The sequence below is a fragment of the Pyrus communis genome, chromosome 9 (assembly GCF_041283825.1).
Source record: "Pyrus communis isolate YQ-2024b chromosome 9, ASM4128382v1, whole genome shotgun sequence".
Taxonomy (NCBI): Eukaryota; Viridiplantae; Streptophyta; class Magnoliopsida; order Rosales; family Rosaceae; genus Pyrus; species Pyrus communis.
In genome coordinates this window covers 18,135,054-18,151,317 of record NC_142573.1, presented here as the reverse complement: position 1 = coordinate 18,151,317, position 16,264 = coordinate 18,135,054, and the positions used below count along the sequence as shown (strand labels likewise).

Genomic DNA, 16,264 nt, shown 5'->3' with positions numbered 1-16,264 from the left:
CTGCAATAGATTAAAGGGTGAATGCATGTGCTGAAATAATTAGAGAGTGAGGGGATGCACGGCATAGTGGTTGAATTATGAAGAGTGAATGCATGTGGCTGATAGATGTGAATGATTATGGGTGCATGTGGGTTGAAAATGATTAAAGAGTGAGGGTATGCACGGCAATGGTGAGGGCATGTGTTGATGGTTTATAGGAGAATGATGGATGAATTTGCATGTGGATTAGGTTGTGAAAGCATGTGAATGCATGTGTTGATGAATGTGAAAAACAACAAAAAGGGAGGGTAGGCCACGGCAATGGTGAGGGCATGTGCTGATTTATGAAGATGCATGTGTAATGAAGTGGAATGGATTTACACGGCTAAGGATATAGGAAAGGTTTAAATGTCCTAAAACTAAAGGGAACAAGGTTCCAACACTTTGGTCTTCAATTAGGTCTTCAATTTCGTCCAACACTTTGGCTCCAAGCATAAGCTATCCATCCTTAGCCCAAAAGTGCTCCAAAAGTCTCCAAAATGCATCTTTTTGCTCCTTTAGCCCTTTGGACCTACAAACACACGAAAATAGCTTAAAGTACTAAAATTACTAAGTACTAGCAACATAAATGCAAGAAAACAAGCAAACTAAGGCGCATAAATATGCTCCTATCAGCGAATGATCACGGGTCACCTACGAGTCGGAACCACCTATAGTGGTCTGTATGATAGGATTGTGCACTTAACTTGGATCCAAGGTGAGCGTATGGTGTGGGAGGTGAACATCACGTGAAAGACTGTGCCCTGACCACGGGCGAGAGCACTAACACCGGGGTGCAGGTTTATGAACTATAATACATCTCAACATAATCATGCAACTCCACAATCTATAAACTCACCTGACACTTACTTGAGCTTATGCAGCGTCAAACATAAATATGTGCAACTACTAAATGGATATTCTAAGTATAAAATATTTGGCATGGCATTTCAAAACATAAGTCCATTTAAATAAGTTTCTGGGAAAAATACCAAGCATACATACATACATATATATATATATATATACATACTGAAAACCAAAAGCCCCATTTGGTATATATGTATATATATATATATATATATATATATATATATATATACATACTGAAAACCAAAAGCTCACTCACTGATATGTGGTAGGGTCGTAATCCCCGAGCCTCGCTTGACCGCGCTCGTCCTCTGGAAACGTCTCACCTATATGTGAAACAACTATCTTAACGTTATTTTAAGCACATAACCAAAACTAGGTAATAACTTCTCATACGTTACTCAATTGGGGTATTTGAATTTACCATCGTGGCCTACTCAACCCCACGAACATCCCCATATTTTTAGAATAATTTTCTAAGTTCCCACGCGCCCTCACGCACCGGCCAAGGCACGGCCACACGCGTTGCCCACGCGCAGGCACGTGCCTGGCACACTGACGGATTCCCTAACGTCGTTAAGGAATATTCCGTTAAATAATAGCATATACCGTTAATTTTACCTGACGCCATTAGCATATTCTGTCAAAATTGACAGAATATTCTCCTTCTTCTCCGATGGTTCGCCAGATTCCAGCACCGGCAACCGCTGCACTCGCCGATTTCTAGAAAAACTTAAAACTTGAATATCTTGCCATTTCTCAACCAAATTTCATGAAATTTGTACCAAAATGAAGTTCTAAATGAGTAGAACTAGTTCTTACCACTTTTACGTCTTAAACCCAACGGAAAATGGTCGGAAAAATCCTTTAAAAATTGGCTATTCCTGCAATCCCATAACCAAACTCATTTCGATGTCCAAACTTAACGAAAACTAGCCTAACATGCTAGAGAAGATGAATTCTTACCTTCTTAAGTCTTAAATCCAGCTAATATCTTCTTGATCACACAGAAGAAAATTCCACTCCTTGTCGGAGCTTGGGCATCTCGAGTTCTACTAGTCTTTTCCTCAAACCAAAGGCATAGCTCGACTCCAAGGCTTGCAAGGAGTTCAAAAACAACCTCTGCTAGCTCGATCTGTGAGAGATGAAGCTGGTAGAAAGATTGGACGTATGGATTGTACGGACGAGGAAGACTCGAGAGAGAGAGACAGAGGGAGAGAGAGAAGTCTATACGTGTGTGTGTGTGTGTGTGTCCGGATTGGGTATCCATATAAAATCCTTAAGCCCTAATTGGGCTACCAATTGTAGGCTAAGATTCATCCAAAACAATCCCAAGTTTCAATTGGGTCCAAAGAATAATACATTCACAACCCAACACTCAAGGGTAAAATAGTCATTCCACGCTATCGAGGATAAAATATATTATATTTCGGGACAGGTTGTCACAGTACTAGGATTGACTTTTTGATGTAAAAACGTGGTTTTTCGTTAAAGTAAATAGTATCGAAAACTTTTCGTTAAAGTTCCCTATAAAAAAAATGTTAAAAGAAACCACATTATTGTACAACACTTTGTTAGAGAGACAATATGACCCACTTGTACTGGTAATCTTAGCTATTTCTAATAGAAATGTGATACATTGTAACAATGGTTGTATTGGAGGCGTGCAAAAAGCGTCTCAGCATGAGGATACTTTCCAGATTCTTTTTTATGATCCTCATCTCTGGATTCTTTTTATGAGGATTCTCACATCTTATTCGTTTATCGTATATCGTGTGATAAAAAAATTATTAGGTATTGTTTGTGTTTAAATTTAAATAAAAATTTCACAATGATTTCTAGCCACACGATTTTCAATGAATTGATAGGATGTGAGGATTCATAATATTCTCACAAAGAAGATTCGGACAGGATCCAAATCCTCAGCATAAGCCCTCAATTTCTGAGAAGCCCCTGAAATCTTCATCCTCATACATTATTTTCTAATAAATTTAATAAAATTAAAATTTTCAGTTTATATATGACAATTGGATTAATTTTCAGTCAATTCATTTCACAATTAGTTAAGTGGAGCCTATAATTTTTATAATAATTTTTCACTTTTTTCTAACAATAAAATATTAATTTGTATATTCCTTTCTCTCATAGAAACAAACGTATTTTCGTATTTCTCCCTTTTTGTCACATCCCGCCCCGGAGCGGATCACTTCCTTGGCCCGCTTCACCACCGTAGCACAATATTGTCCGCTTTGGGCTTACCATTCCCTCACAGTTTTGTTTTTGGGAACTCACGAGCAACTTCCCAGTGGGTCACCCATCATGGGATTGCTCTAGCCCCCTTCTCGCTTAACTTTAGAGTTCCTACGAAACCCGAAGCCAGTGAGCTCCCAAAAGGCCTCGTGCTAGGTAAGGATGAGAATATACATATAAGGATCACTCCCCTAGGCGATGTGGGATGTCACAATCCACCCCCCTTAGGGGCCCGACGTCCTCGTCGGCACACTCGCGACTAGGGTTAGGCTCTGATACCAATTTGTCACATCCCGGCCCGAGGCGGATCACTTCCCTGGCCCGCTCCACCACCGTAGCACGATATTGTCCGCTTTGGGCTTACCATTCCCTCACGGTTTTATTTTTGGGAACTCACGAGCAACTTCCTAGTGGGTCACCCATCATGGGATTGCTCTAGCCCCCTTCTCGCTTAACTTCGGAGTTCCTACGGAACCCGAAGCCAGTGAGCTCCCGAAAAACCTCGTGCTAGGTAAGGATGAGAATATACATATAAGGATCACTCCTCTAGGCGATGTGAGATGTCACATAAGCAGCACTCCCTAATTTGGGGCAATATGCAAAATTTGTCTACTCAATTGTTTATATTATTGGAGCTAATTTTTAGCTATGTGACACTTCTAAACAAATTTGCTTATTCAATTGTTTATACCATTCGAGATGCTATGAAGTGTGTCATTACTATTTCAATATGAGAATTATCTCTAAAAAAAAAAAATTAAAAGTTTGTTTGGTACTCTACTTGAATTCAACTTTTTAAACTCAAAAGCAATTTTCAAGTTTTAGGCCTTTTGTTTGTTAGGACTATTTTAAAAATTGAACTCAAGACTAATTAAAAAATATAGTCTATTCTCTAAAAACACAAAAAATGAGTTTTTAGAGTTTTTAAACTTAAATTCACTCATTTTTTTTTCTCTCCATCCTCCATTCTCACTCCAAATCTATCTCTCTTTTCTTCTTTATCTCTCCCCCTTCTCTTTTTTTTTACCTTTACCTTTTTCTTCTCTTCTCGAATCCACTATTTTCATTCTCTTGGTTCTTTCTCTCGCTACTCTTCCTCTTTATCTCCTCCGATCTTCTCACTTCTTTCTCTTTCCTCCAATCATCTTTTACTTTCTTTCCTCATCTCTCCTCTTTCTCTCTTGACCTCCTTTTTTGAATCTCTTTGTCCAGTTTAAGTTGTTAGATTTAAAATTTTTAAATCACATACCAAACAAGTTTTTAAGTTTTAAAGAAAATTGTTTTCAAGAAAAATTTTTAAAAAATGTTTTGAGAAATTATAAACTTTTCAAATAGGATACCAAACAAGGTCTAAGGAACGAGAAAGAGACAACAACATTGCTTATATTGACATTTTCTTGTTCTAAATAGTAGCTGTTTAGTTTCAGTGGCCTACATACTTCCGAGATTGATGAAATGGACATACCCCCACGCCACGACTCCAAAACCACACCTTTTCTTACATATATATATATATATATATATATCCAATATTACGATATCTCGCGATTGTTTGGATTCTAAAATATCATATCGCAATCATACCTTTCTCACGGTATCACGTGATATATGAATTTGTACCGTGGCCCAATGGTATCTCTCGTAATATTTCCCAAAATCTGGGGTCAAACGTTTATGAGACCATCCCAAAGAGCTTGTCATTTCTTAAGGGGATCTGATAGTAATGATCGCTTTCAAGTTCGGTTCACCTCCTTTTCAGGTTAGCATTCTTAATAAATACTAGCCGTTATGTTCAGAATACTCAAAAGTCAAACTTCTTTGATAAATCTAACGATAGGAGGTGTGGGTTCATAACTCATTGTGATGCATGAGATTTCACTTTTGGCTGATGAACAGTTGTCACCTATAGATTCCGTGCCGATGAACTTGGCAGATGCGGTCGGCTAAGTGCAACCCACCTCCATTCGCAACTACGCATAAGTAAGTTTGCTGATCATGCAACCTACCACAAGCTAACATAACCTATTGCTTGATAAGTAGAGTAGGATTGATAAGCTCTATGGCTTATCATCCTCCTTACCTGTCGCCTCCTATAAAAATCACCCATCTCTGCCAGTTTTAACGTCTCTTCTCTCTCGATATATATAAATACAAAAAAAATTTGGAGAGAGAAAGAAAGAGAGTTTACTGTAAGTTTCTAGAGAGAGAGATTTCTCCGAGCTGTGTCTCTCTCTCCTTTTCTTCCCGATGTGTGGTTGTTTGGTCTGATTTGGTTCTCAAGGTGCAAGCTTCTCTCTCTTTCCTGGAATATCTAACTATTAATTTCTATCCTTAATTTTTAATTTTTATTTATTTTTTCTTTTGGGTTCATTTTTTTGGGGTTTTTCTAATTTTCTTAGCCTTTTGCTTTTGCATCTTCGATTCCCAAATGGGTCTTCAAAAAGATGCTTTCTTTGCCTCTTTGATCCCCCAAAAAGTTCAAAAATTGTCTCTTTTTTTTCTTAAACCTGAATTTTATGAGTGAAAATATCTCAAATTATTGGGAAAAATGGTGTTTTAGCTTTGTGATCTAGTTCTGGGTGTGTTCCTGCTGAATTTATTTTTATGATTTTGTAATTTTATTTTTATTTTTGAGCTTTTTAAGTTACCCCTGTTCATATTTATTTGTAATTTGTAATTATTATATTTTATTTTTGCAGATCTAGTTATATTTTTAGTGATATTTTTGGTTCTGGAATCAAAGAGGGGGGCGGTCAAGATGTCTTCTCTGAGTAGAGAGCTTGTGTTCCTGATCTTGCAATTTCTCGATGAGGAAAAATTCAAAGAGACTGTTCACAAGTAGGGCTGACTTCTATATTTTTAAATTAATTTTGTAATTAATACGTATTTATTGGCATAATTTCTGATTATGTACTGATATACTGCCTCAGTAATTGCCTTTATGATGTAAATTTTAAATAGGCTAGAGCAGGAATCTGGGTTTTTCTTTAATGTGAAATACTTTGAGGATGAGGTGCATAATGGCAATTGGGATGAAGTTGAGAAGTACCTCTCCGGGTTCACTAAAGTGGACGATAACCGCTATTCCATGAAAATCTTTTTCGAGATAAGGAAGCAGAAGTATCTCGAGGCATTGGACAAGTAAGCTTACAACGTTTCGATTTCAGGTCTTTGAGAAATTATATGGTTGAATTGCATGTAATGTGACTGTGTGAACTTTATAGGCATGATCGGTCCAAAGCCGTGGATATTCTAGTAAAGGATTTAAAGGTTTTTGCCACATTCAATGAAGAACTTTTCAAGGAAATCACTCAGCTCTTGACATTAGAGAACTTTAGGTATGAGAATTCCGTTATATGAAGAAAGTCAATAGAAAACAGTTGTAGCAAATGTACTAAAACATGGTCTCTTGCATTATAGGGAGAATGAACAACTATCCAAGTATGGAGATACAAAGTCTGCCAGGGCAATCATGTTGGTTGAACTTAAGAAACTGATTGAAGCGAATCCCTTATTCCGTGATAAATTGCAGTTCCCAAGCCTTAAAAATTCGAGGCTACGGACACTCATTAACCAAAGGTAATTACTCTGAAATCATGACATCTGTTATATAAGATTAGCTGTGCCCTTCATTGTGACTTATGGATATTGTTTCAAACAGTGGTCTCGCTATAATGTTTTCACATACGGAATGAGTGCTTTTGTCTTCTGTTGCCTTCAGAATGAAACTTTCATCAAGTTGATCATAATAGCTAATGAGTTTATCGTTTAAGTACATTGTCTATGTGGCTAATCAAAATGTTGGTTATGGCTTGAATTCTGTGGAAACAAAAAGAAGTCATTAATATTATTCCAATGCTAAAACATGTGCTTGAATCTTAATTTAGTATATGGCTCATTACTACTTAGCATGGGCCTGGTGACAGTTGTACATCACTGCTTGATTCCACCTTCTGTTGTCAGGATTCTGTTTTTTGTTGGTGAACGGTGTTAGAAGTTTCCACCGCAGACACCATTAACTATCATTTGTGCAAATTATGACCTTTCTGGTTCTGCTAAGAGAACTAATTCTCCTTCTGTAAATTCAAGCTTAAATTGGCAGCATCAGCTTTGTAAGAACCCAAGACCAAATCCAGATATAAAAACACTTTTTGTGGATCACTCATGTGGACAACCTAACGGTGCGCGGGCACCATCACCTGCAAATAACCCACTGCTTGGATCCTTACCAAAAGCTGGAGGGTTTCCTCCACTAGGTGCACATGGGGTAAGTAATCTAGTGAAACTGTTGATACACTAATTATGTAGAAACTTTGTTGTTATTAACTTTTTATTGATGCGCTTGGCTTTTGCATTTTCAGCCTTTTCAACCTACACCAGCCCCGGTTCCAATACCCCTTGCAGGTTGGATGTCTAATCCTTCCACTGTTACTCATCCAGCAATTTCTGAAGGAGGAGGTATTGGTCTTGGTGGTCCATCAATAACAGGTAACACATCATTTTGTTAAGTGAAATTTTATTTAAACCCACGTAACCTCTTTCTACACCCAACTTAAATTTGAAATGTTAATTGTCTATTTTACCCTTTTGCATAATTACTATTAAGTACAAAATGAAATTAATAATAAAACTAAAATTTCTCAATAAACCCATACACTATAATTAAACTCTAGCATCACCCTTTGTTTATCTTACATCCATTCCGGCTAAAACCCTAATAATTCTGATAGAGAAAAACAAGCTTTTTTATTGATGGATAGTGATTTTGAAGTTTTGAATCCTCCAACTAAGGTATGACTCGATGTATGGATATTTTGTTTGTTTGCTTCTTCTTTGGATTAAATTTCATACTTAATATATTATATTGTATTTGTTTTTCTCTGCTGTCTGTCTGCCCCCAAAACACCGTTGCAAGGACTTTTGATTAGTAGTGCAAAGACATATAACTTGATTCTTGGTGCAAATAATGATTGCCCAACCTCATAAACCTTGACCACTCACTAGCGGGTGGCATGTCTCCATCCAAATCCAAAGCATCAAGGTCAAATGTTTTTTTGGCGAAGTGATGGACTGAACTGGAGCATGCATCGCATTCTCCACCAAATTCAAATCTATGGAAGGATCTCTTCGATCCCAAGTCTATGGATGAGTTTGGTAGCAGGAAAAAAAAAAAGCCATGGAAATGGTAGTCATGTGCAATTATACAGGGGCAAAGGACGCCTCTTTGAAGAAAAAAACATTCAGTTAGAAATGTTATTTTATAAAGGGAATGGGTGTAAAGATAACTTTACATTTTGAATTCGGATTGAGAAGGTAGTTTAGGTAATAAATTTGGGTTTAAAGAGATATTAATTCTTTAATTAAAACAAATATGGGTGAAGAGAGTAAGTTGGGTGTAGAAAGAGGTTAGATGGGTTCAAATAAAATTTCCCTTTTGTTAATACTCAAGCTCATAATTTTCATTTACCATGATCCCGATTAGATGGTTCTTGATATTGGTGTTTCATGATCCAATAAGATGGTTTTTGATTTTGGTGTCTCATTACCTTGTATAGCTGCCTTGAAACATCCAAGGACTCCTCCAACTAATCCTTCTGTGGAGTATCCGTCTGGGGATTCTGATCATGTCTCTAAAAGAACAAGGCCGATGGGGCTGTCTACCGAGGTATGTACATACTTGCAAAGATCAGATTTTGAATGGTGATCTCTATTTTCGTCCTCATTTACCTTTTTATTTGTATCTGATAGTTTGTTCTTTTGTGCAGGTTAATCTCCCTGTTAACATGTTGCCAGTAACATTTCCAGGGTACAGTCATGGTCAACCTTTACCTTTGAATGCATCTGATGACTTGCCCAAGAATGTCACACGGACTTTGAATCAGGGTTCATCTCCCATGAGCATGGATTTTCATCCTTCACAGCAGACTTTGCTTCTTGGTTTGTATAAAGTAGCTCCTTATATTTATTTGTATACCTTCGGGCTCTACAATTGTGTTTGTTAATTGGGGTTTTCCCCTTAGATGCTTGGTACTCATACTTGTCTGTTGATTGTTCTCTATGTGATGCTTCAGTTGGTACCAATGTGGGGGACATAGGGCTGTGGGAAGTTGGATCTAGGGAGCGACTAGTTTTAAGGAACTTCAAAGTATGGGATCTTAGTTCATGCTCAATGCCCCTGCAGGTCTTTCCATTTCTATCCTTGTTCATATATGACATAAAAAGCTCTGCACACTCTATTCTTTCTGGATGTATGAGTTGGTTGACTGTCTTCGTGAAATTCAGGCTGCTCTAGTTAAGGACCCTGGTGTGTCTGTTAACCGTGTGATTTGGAGCCCTGATGGTGCTTTGTTTGGTAAGCTGAGCATACTGTGATATGGCTTTATAATTATGTAAGGATTGAATTAGATCCTGATTATTGTATCATTACAATCCAATTATAGGTGTTGCTTACTCAAGGCACATTGTTCAAATATATTCATATCATGGGGGTGATGACGTACGACAGCACCTAGAGGTATATACTGTTTCAATTTTTTCCACTTTTGTTTTGTTATGTTTGAGTTTTCTGTATTCATGGTGATTCTGAAAATACCGTCGTAGATTGATGCACATGTTGGTGGAGTAAATGATATAGCATTCTCCCATCCCAATAAGCAGCTTTGTGTGATTACCTGTGGGGATGACAAGACCATCAAGGTTCGTTAGTTGTCTAATATGTTTGCTTGTCTAATTGTAAGAGCATTTTCTGTTCGTTGCTGATTTCCTTAATAAATTTAGGTGTGGGATGCTACAACTGGTGCAAAACAATATACTTTTGAAGGTCATGAGGCTCCAGTTTATTCTGTCTGCCCACATTATAAGGAAAACATTCAGGTGTTGTGGTATTTTATTTTGGTTTTTCATTCTTACTAATTACACTTTCTGTTTCAGTCTTTTGATGCTCATTCTTTGTTGTTGTGCTTCAGTTTATCTTTTCAACAGCACTGGATGGAAAGATAAAGGCTTGGTTGTATGACAATTTGGGATCTCGAGTTGATTATGATGCTCCTGGTCGCTGGTGCACAACCATGGCTTATAGTGCTGATGGTACAAGGTTAGTAGTGTACTTAGCTCAGATTTCCTTTTTTCTATTGCTTGATGGGCAAACTATAGGGTTATTTATTTCGTTTCCTTGTTTTATTTGGCGGTGGGTTGCAGGCTTTTTTCATGTGGGACAAGTAAAGATGGTGAGTCATATATTGTTGAATGGAATGAAAGTGAAGGGGCTGTGAAAAGGACCTATCAAGGCTTTCGCAAGCGTTCTCTTGGCGTTGTGCAATTCGATACTACTAAAAACCGGTTTTTGGCTGCTGGTGATGATTTTTCTATTAAATTTTGGGACATGGACAATATTCAACTTCTGACAACTGTTGATGCTGATGGAGGCCTCCCAGTAGGTTCATTTCCTTCCAAGTAAATTGAAATAATAGAATCTAAATACCAGCTGCTCATCTTCTTTACCTTTCCTAATTCCTAGGCAAGCCCTCGTATCCGCTTTAACAAGGATGGCACTCTCTTGGCTGTTTCTGCCAATGAGAATGGGATTAAAGTTTTGGCAAATGCAGATGGAATGCGGTTGTTGCGAACATTTGAGAATCATCTTTCTTATGATGCGTCAAGGACCTCTGAAGTTGTGACAAAGGTATTTTAAATAATTTTGCCTGCCTAACATTTAATTAAGCTTAACCTTTTTTAACTTAAGCACGCCTAACACTCAACCTCTTTCAGCCTGCAATAACCCCAATTCAAGTTGCTGCTGCAGCAGCAGCAGCAGCTGCTAGCAGTGTTGGACTGGCTGAAAGAAGTGCATCTGCAGCTGCTGTTTCTGGAATGGTTCGTTGTGCATGCTTATTCTTTTGTGTTGATTGACCGTCATTATTTTGCTTGTTTCTGACAGCATTTTGATCTGCAATTACTCTCTCATGGTCATTTGTTGCTCTTAAGTCAGACTTCTTTTATTTTATGTAAATTAGAGTTTAAAAATACCTACACTTATGATTCTTTAATTAATCAAACATTATTTATACCAGAATGGGGATGCTCGGAACTTAGGGGATGTGAAACCTAGAATAGCTGAAGAATCCAATGACAAATCAAAGATCTGGAAACTCACTGAAATCAGCGAACCATCTCAGTGCCGTTCCTTGAGGCTACCTGAAAACATGAGAGTAACCAAGGTATGATATTGGTAATTGCCTGTATTCTTGAAACATTTCATGTCTATTGATGGATTTGTTTGTTCCTTGTCTGATTAATCCTTCTCATTGCACTTTATAAATACTTCATTGTGTTCTAGGGCTTACTGTATAAATATTTGTATGTTGTGGTCTTGGAGCATTTACTACATTGTACAACTTATTGTGTTTGTTCATCAACGAAGATATTATGACCTTTTATTGGCCATGACCTTGCTTCTCAAAATGAATGATTATTTCTTTTCATAGTGGTTTATATACGAAACAAATAATATTTTATTTTCAGAATGGTGCTTCACATGATTTCATTCTTCAAAAATATGGAAGTTAAATTAAGACAACTTATGCAGCAGCAACAACATAGGTATAACTAAATATAACCTTTTGTTAATATCTCTTTATCATTCAATATGACAAGCATCCTTCCATTTCCTATGTTAAGTACAGGTTGTTCCCAATAGTTTGATTCGTTGCATTTTGACGTGGTATATTTTGAGTTAACTGAGAGATGCTCAATTTCTTTCCTGGTGCTGTATCAATGTGATGAATGGGACAGGCACCTGCTCACAGCAATATATTCTAATTAACCCCTTGGTTTTTACAGATTTCGAGGTTAATCTATACTAATTCGGGAAGTGCAATTTTGGCTTTAGCATCAAATGCCATCCATTTGTTATGGAAATGGCAGAGGAGTGAGCGTAACTCTAGCAAGGTGTGTAGATGCATAGTAGTAGTTTTCATCAATCATTTGTAGTTTTTTCTTTGAAAGGCGAGTGTCATAATGCCAAAACAATTTTTATACCCTGCAGGCAACTGCTAGTGTTTCACCTCAACTGTGGCAACCCTCAAGTGGCATTTTAATGACCAATGATATTACTGACACAAGTCCTGAAGAAGCTGTTCCTTGCTTCGCTTTGTCCAAGAATGATTCTTACGTAATGTCAGCATCTGGTGGAAAGATTTCCCTGTTCAATATGATGACATTTAAGGTAACACGTCTTAAAAATTGATAGCCCGCTTTTTTCCCTTTTCCATTTTTCATTTGACTAATCACAACTTCTTGTTGGTGAGTGCAGACAATGACAACTTTCATGCCGCCACCACCTGCTGCAACATTTCTTGCTTTCCATCCTCAAGATAACAATATTATAGCTATTGGGATGGATGATTCTACAATTCAGATATATAATGTCCGCGTAGATGAGGTATGAGACATACGTATGCAATTTGTCTTAGAACTTGCTGTTTAAGATGGTTCTTATTTGGTTTTAATTTTCTTGATGCAGGTTAAGAGCAAGCTTAAAGGCCACTCTAAAAGAATAACTGGCCTAGCATTTTCTCATGTACTGAATGTGCTAGTTTCATCAGGAGCAGATGCTCAGGTATTAAAACTTTGCAGCTTTGGTACCATGAATTCATACTCCCTATTTAGTTGTCCTCCTATGGTAGACTGAAATAGAATCCAACTCCAAATACCTTTCCACGACAAGTGTGCTGTAACTGAAGTAAGATAACTTTCTTTGAGGCACTAAAGAAACAACTGTTCGCATAGGTTCCTTGCAAATTATGGCCTCTTATTACTAATATCTTGGATAACAGTGTGTTCTAGTTTCTGATTCAACTTGCTTTCATTTTACCTTTTCAAACTTGTTCAGTTTCCAACAACTCCAATTTTTCTTTTTGAAACAATTTTTTTTTTTTTTATTTTTTGAAAAATTAATTCCAATTGTTAAATTTGGAATTGCCCCGACATAAGCATTTCTCAGTAAATGTAATCAAGTCCTTGAGAGAAAAATACTGAATTCACTAGTGCTTGTTTGGTTATTATTTCTTTTCTCCTTTCTTCAGCTCTGCGTATGGAACTCTGATGGATGGGAAAAGCTGAAGTCTAGATTCTTGCAGCTTCCAGCTGGGAGAACGACAGCTTCACTGTCAGACACACGTGTACAGTTTCATCACGACCAGCAACAGTTCTTGGTTGTGCACGAGACTCAACTTGCCATATATGAAACAACAAAACTAGAATGTGTAAAGCAGGTAGATTTGTCTCTTGTAGCATTGATGTGAGGATTTAACCTCCCTTACAATTGTTTTTTAAATTAAAATTCTTTTTTCCCTTGATTTTTAGTGGGTTCCACGTGATTCTGCTGCCCCAATCTCTCATGCAACATTCTCGTGCGATAGCCAACTTGTATATGCCAGCTTTTTAGATGCAACTGTGTGTGTGTTCAGCGCTGCAAATCTCAGACTGCGGTGTCGTATTAATCCTTCTGCTTATCTTCCTGCTAATGTTAGGTAATTCCCTCTTTCCATTTCAATGGTGCATTTCAAGTTTTACTTTGGATTGTACTTGTTCATTATCACTTTCAAGTCCGGGATTTGTTTGATTTTTCTTTTGAGTAACAGTTTAAACAAGATCTTACTGGGGTTTAAGATAACATTTTGAATTCATGTTATGTTCCCAACCTTAGAAAATCATGGGAGACCAAGCAGTATACTTGCAGAGGATGGACACAGGATCATCTTTTTCATTGCTGTCCACAGGAAGTGGTTGTCATCCTTTATCATCACTTTTATCAGCTGAACCTTAAGCGCACACGTTTTATGCACTATAATTTGACAGATGGACCTAAACTAAACAATTTAACATGATTCTTAATGCATTATGGGTGTGTTTGTTTAGCGTCCTTAAGTTTCACTAGACTAGACTGGATTGAGATTTAGGGAAGACCCGTGTTTGTTTCGTACATGGACTAGCTTTAATGAGCTTAGCCTTCACTCGCTTCGACTAAGGTGCTCGCTAGATAGTCTTAGTGAGTCCCCCAGACAACCATGGGATTGCTAGTCCGTCCTCGCCTTCTCCTCCTCATCGTCTCTCATCACCCACAATCTCATCTCTCTTTTCCCATCCTTCCCAACCATCAAAGAATCCAGAGCCTCCCTCATCGTCCACCTCGGCAAGCTCCTTTTCTCCTGATCCCCAACGTCGTACGGTTCTTCCTATTCGAATCGCCGAAGTCCTCAATTCCCGAGACTTGGAGCTCGCTCGATTTGACCGAAAAGGAGGCTCTTGCGTTTGTTGCACTTGAGCTTGCTCTGATTCTAATTTGCCAATTGATGTCCAGCTTGGAAGCTTAGGTGCAGGAGAATCGGAGCAACATTAAGAATTTGGAATCTGGTTTGAGATTGAGAAGGCAAAAGCTGGAGAGGGGAGAAAAAGAGGGAGAGGGACGGAAAAAATAAGGGAAAAGCAACATTAAGAATTTGGAATCTGGTTTGAGATCGAGAAGGCAAAAGCTGGAGAGGGGAGAAAAAGAGGGAGAGGGACGGAAAAAATAAGGGAAAAAAAAGAGGGATTTGAAGTAAGGGACCAGAAGCACCTGTGGGGATAGAAGGCAAAGAAAGATTTGAGATTGAGAAGGAAGAGAAAAAGAAGAGACTAGAAGCCTCTTGAAAGGAGGAAAAGAAGAGAAAAAAAAAAAAAAAAAAAAGAAGGAAAGGTAGAGAGTGCAGAGAAAGAATTAAAAAAAATGACAGAATATTTTATTCCAAAAATAATTTAGTATGTAACTTAGTCCAACATTGCACCAAACGCTCAATTATTCTTATCCTACTTAACCCATGCCAAGGCAATCTAGCTTAGTTCCTGAAGTTAGTCCAGTCCGAAATAGCCTGGTACAACAAACGCACCCTATAATTCCTGGTATTAGACACCTGTTTGGTTTATGCTATAACGTAATCTAGTGGTATAGCTATAACTTTTACATATTACTTAATTTGCAACGTTATAAAAAAAAAAAAAAAATTACCAATTTTAGCTACTTCATTAAAAACCCAAAATTTGGTGCTTAGATTGCCTAATAGGATAGGAATTTAGTACTTTCTATTATGGTGATAAAAATAATAGTAAACTGCTGATAACTAGTCATTCTAATTGTAGCGCCTTTTTTATACTTTTCTTATTGGAACTCTGAGTATTGCAATCCTACGCTCCTTTGTAAAAGCATGAAGGGACAATATTACTTTGAGGAGTGCATGATGACTGTTTTGGCATGCAAATAACAGCTCCTAATTTACTAGTTTGGTAAAGCTAAACTAGGTTTGTGATAGCTGTTGCTAATTCCAGCTCTCTGCTTCCCCTTTGCAACAGTTCTAACGTACAGCCCCTTGTTATTGCGGCGCATCCACAAGAAGCAAATCAGTTTGCATTAGGACTATCGGATGGTGCTGTTCATGTCTTTGAGCCCCTTGAATCTGAAGGCAAATGGGGTGTGGCTCCACCTGTTGAAAATGGTTCAGCAAGCAGTGCGCCGGCTACTCAAGTTGGAACTTCAGGTTCGGATCAAGCTCAGAGATGATCAAGAGGCTGGCAGAGCACAAGTTCTTTTACATGCTTGGCTTGCTGGCCTATTCCAAATACAGGTATGCCTGCATTTGTCTAATTTCTATTTACGCTATGAGCAATACTTTTATTTGCTGCTCAATCCAATCAGTTAATGCAACCCGTAATTTCTAGGGCAATCGTTTGATATATTTTTGCCTTCTTTTCGTATTTTCTCTTGAACACGTTTTCATTTCGCATTGTTGCAGTTTGTGTTCTTCATGCAGTGTAATTTAATCAAGGAAGGATGTGCAGATATGTAGATTTAACAAGTTGGTTCAGAATCTCGAGTAAGGTAAATGCAGTAGGAGTATTGTCAGTGAAACGTATTTAAATTATGTGTCAGAAATGAAGAGTTTTATGTTTCTCCGGTATGCTTTTCTTTCAATTGATGATCATGAATATAATTCTAGTTTTTTTTTTTTAATTTTTTAATTTTAATTTTTTTTAATTTTTAATTATGTCAAGTTGCGTTGGTGCCTCGTTTTTCATTTGTCTTTCCTCCGTCGTT

At 37.6% G+C, this 16,264-nt stretch overlaps 1 protein-coding gene across 2 annotated transcripts; it reads left to right on the top strand.

Annotated features, from left to right (window-relative positions):
• The first annotated feature begins 5,258 nt into the window (after nt 1–5,258).
• On the top strand, nt 5,259–16,176 carry LOC137738952 (topless-related protein 1). Of its 2 annotated transcripts, none has more exons than XM_068478421.2 (27): nt 5,259–5,419; nt 5,838–5,976; nt 6,100–6,279; nt 6,363–6,476; nt 6,559–6,717; nt 7,228–7,405; nt 7,500–7,626; nt 8,694–8,803; nt 8,904–9,075; nt 9,210–9,319; nt 9,421–9,490; nt 9,579–9,652; nt 9,739–9,834; nt 9,916–10,011; nt 10,104–10,231; nt 10,336–10,570; nt 10,655–10,819; nt 10,906–11,010; nt 11,208–11,354; nt 11,977–12,084; nt 12,182–12,361; nt 12,449–12,577; nt 12,659–12,754; nt 13,221–13,409; nt 13,501–13,667; nt 15,523–15,794; nt 15,963–16,176. In XM_068478421.2, the coding sequence occupies exons 2-26, from the start codon at nt 5,897–5,899 to the stop codon at nt 15,728–15,730; spliced, it is 3,423 nt and encodes a 1,140-aa protein (XP_068334522.2). In that variant the 5' UTR covers nt 5,259–5,419; nt 5,838–5,896; the 3' UTR covers nt 15,731–15,794; nt 15,963–16,176. The 2 variants fall into 2 exon arrangements, with proteins under 2 accessions (XP_068334522.2, XP_088556538.1); XM_088700412.1 differs by having other exon boundaries at nt 5,307–5,419; nt 6,069–6,279.
• The last annotated feature ends 88 nt before the right edge of the window (nt 16,177–16,264 follow it).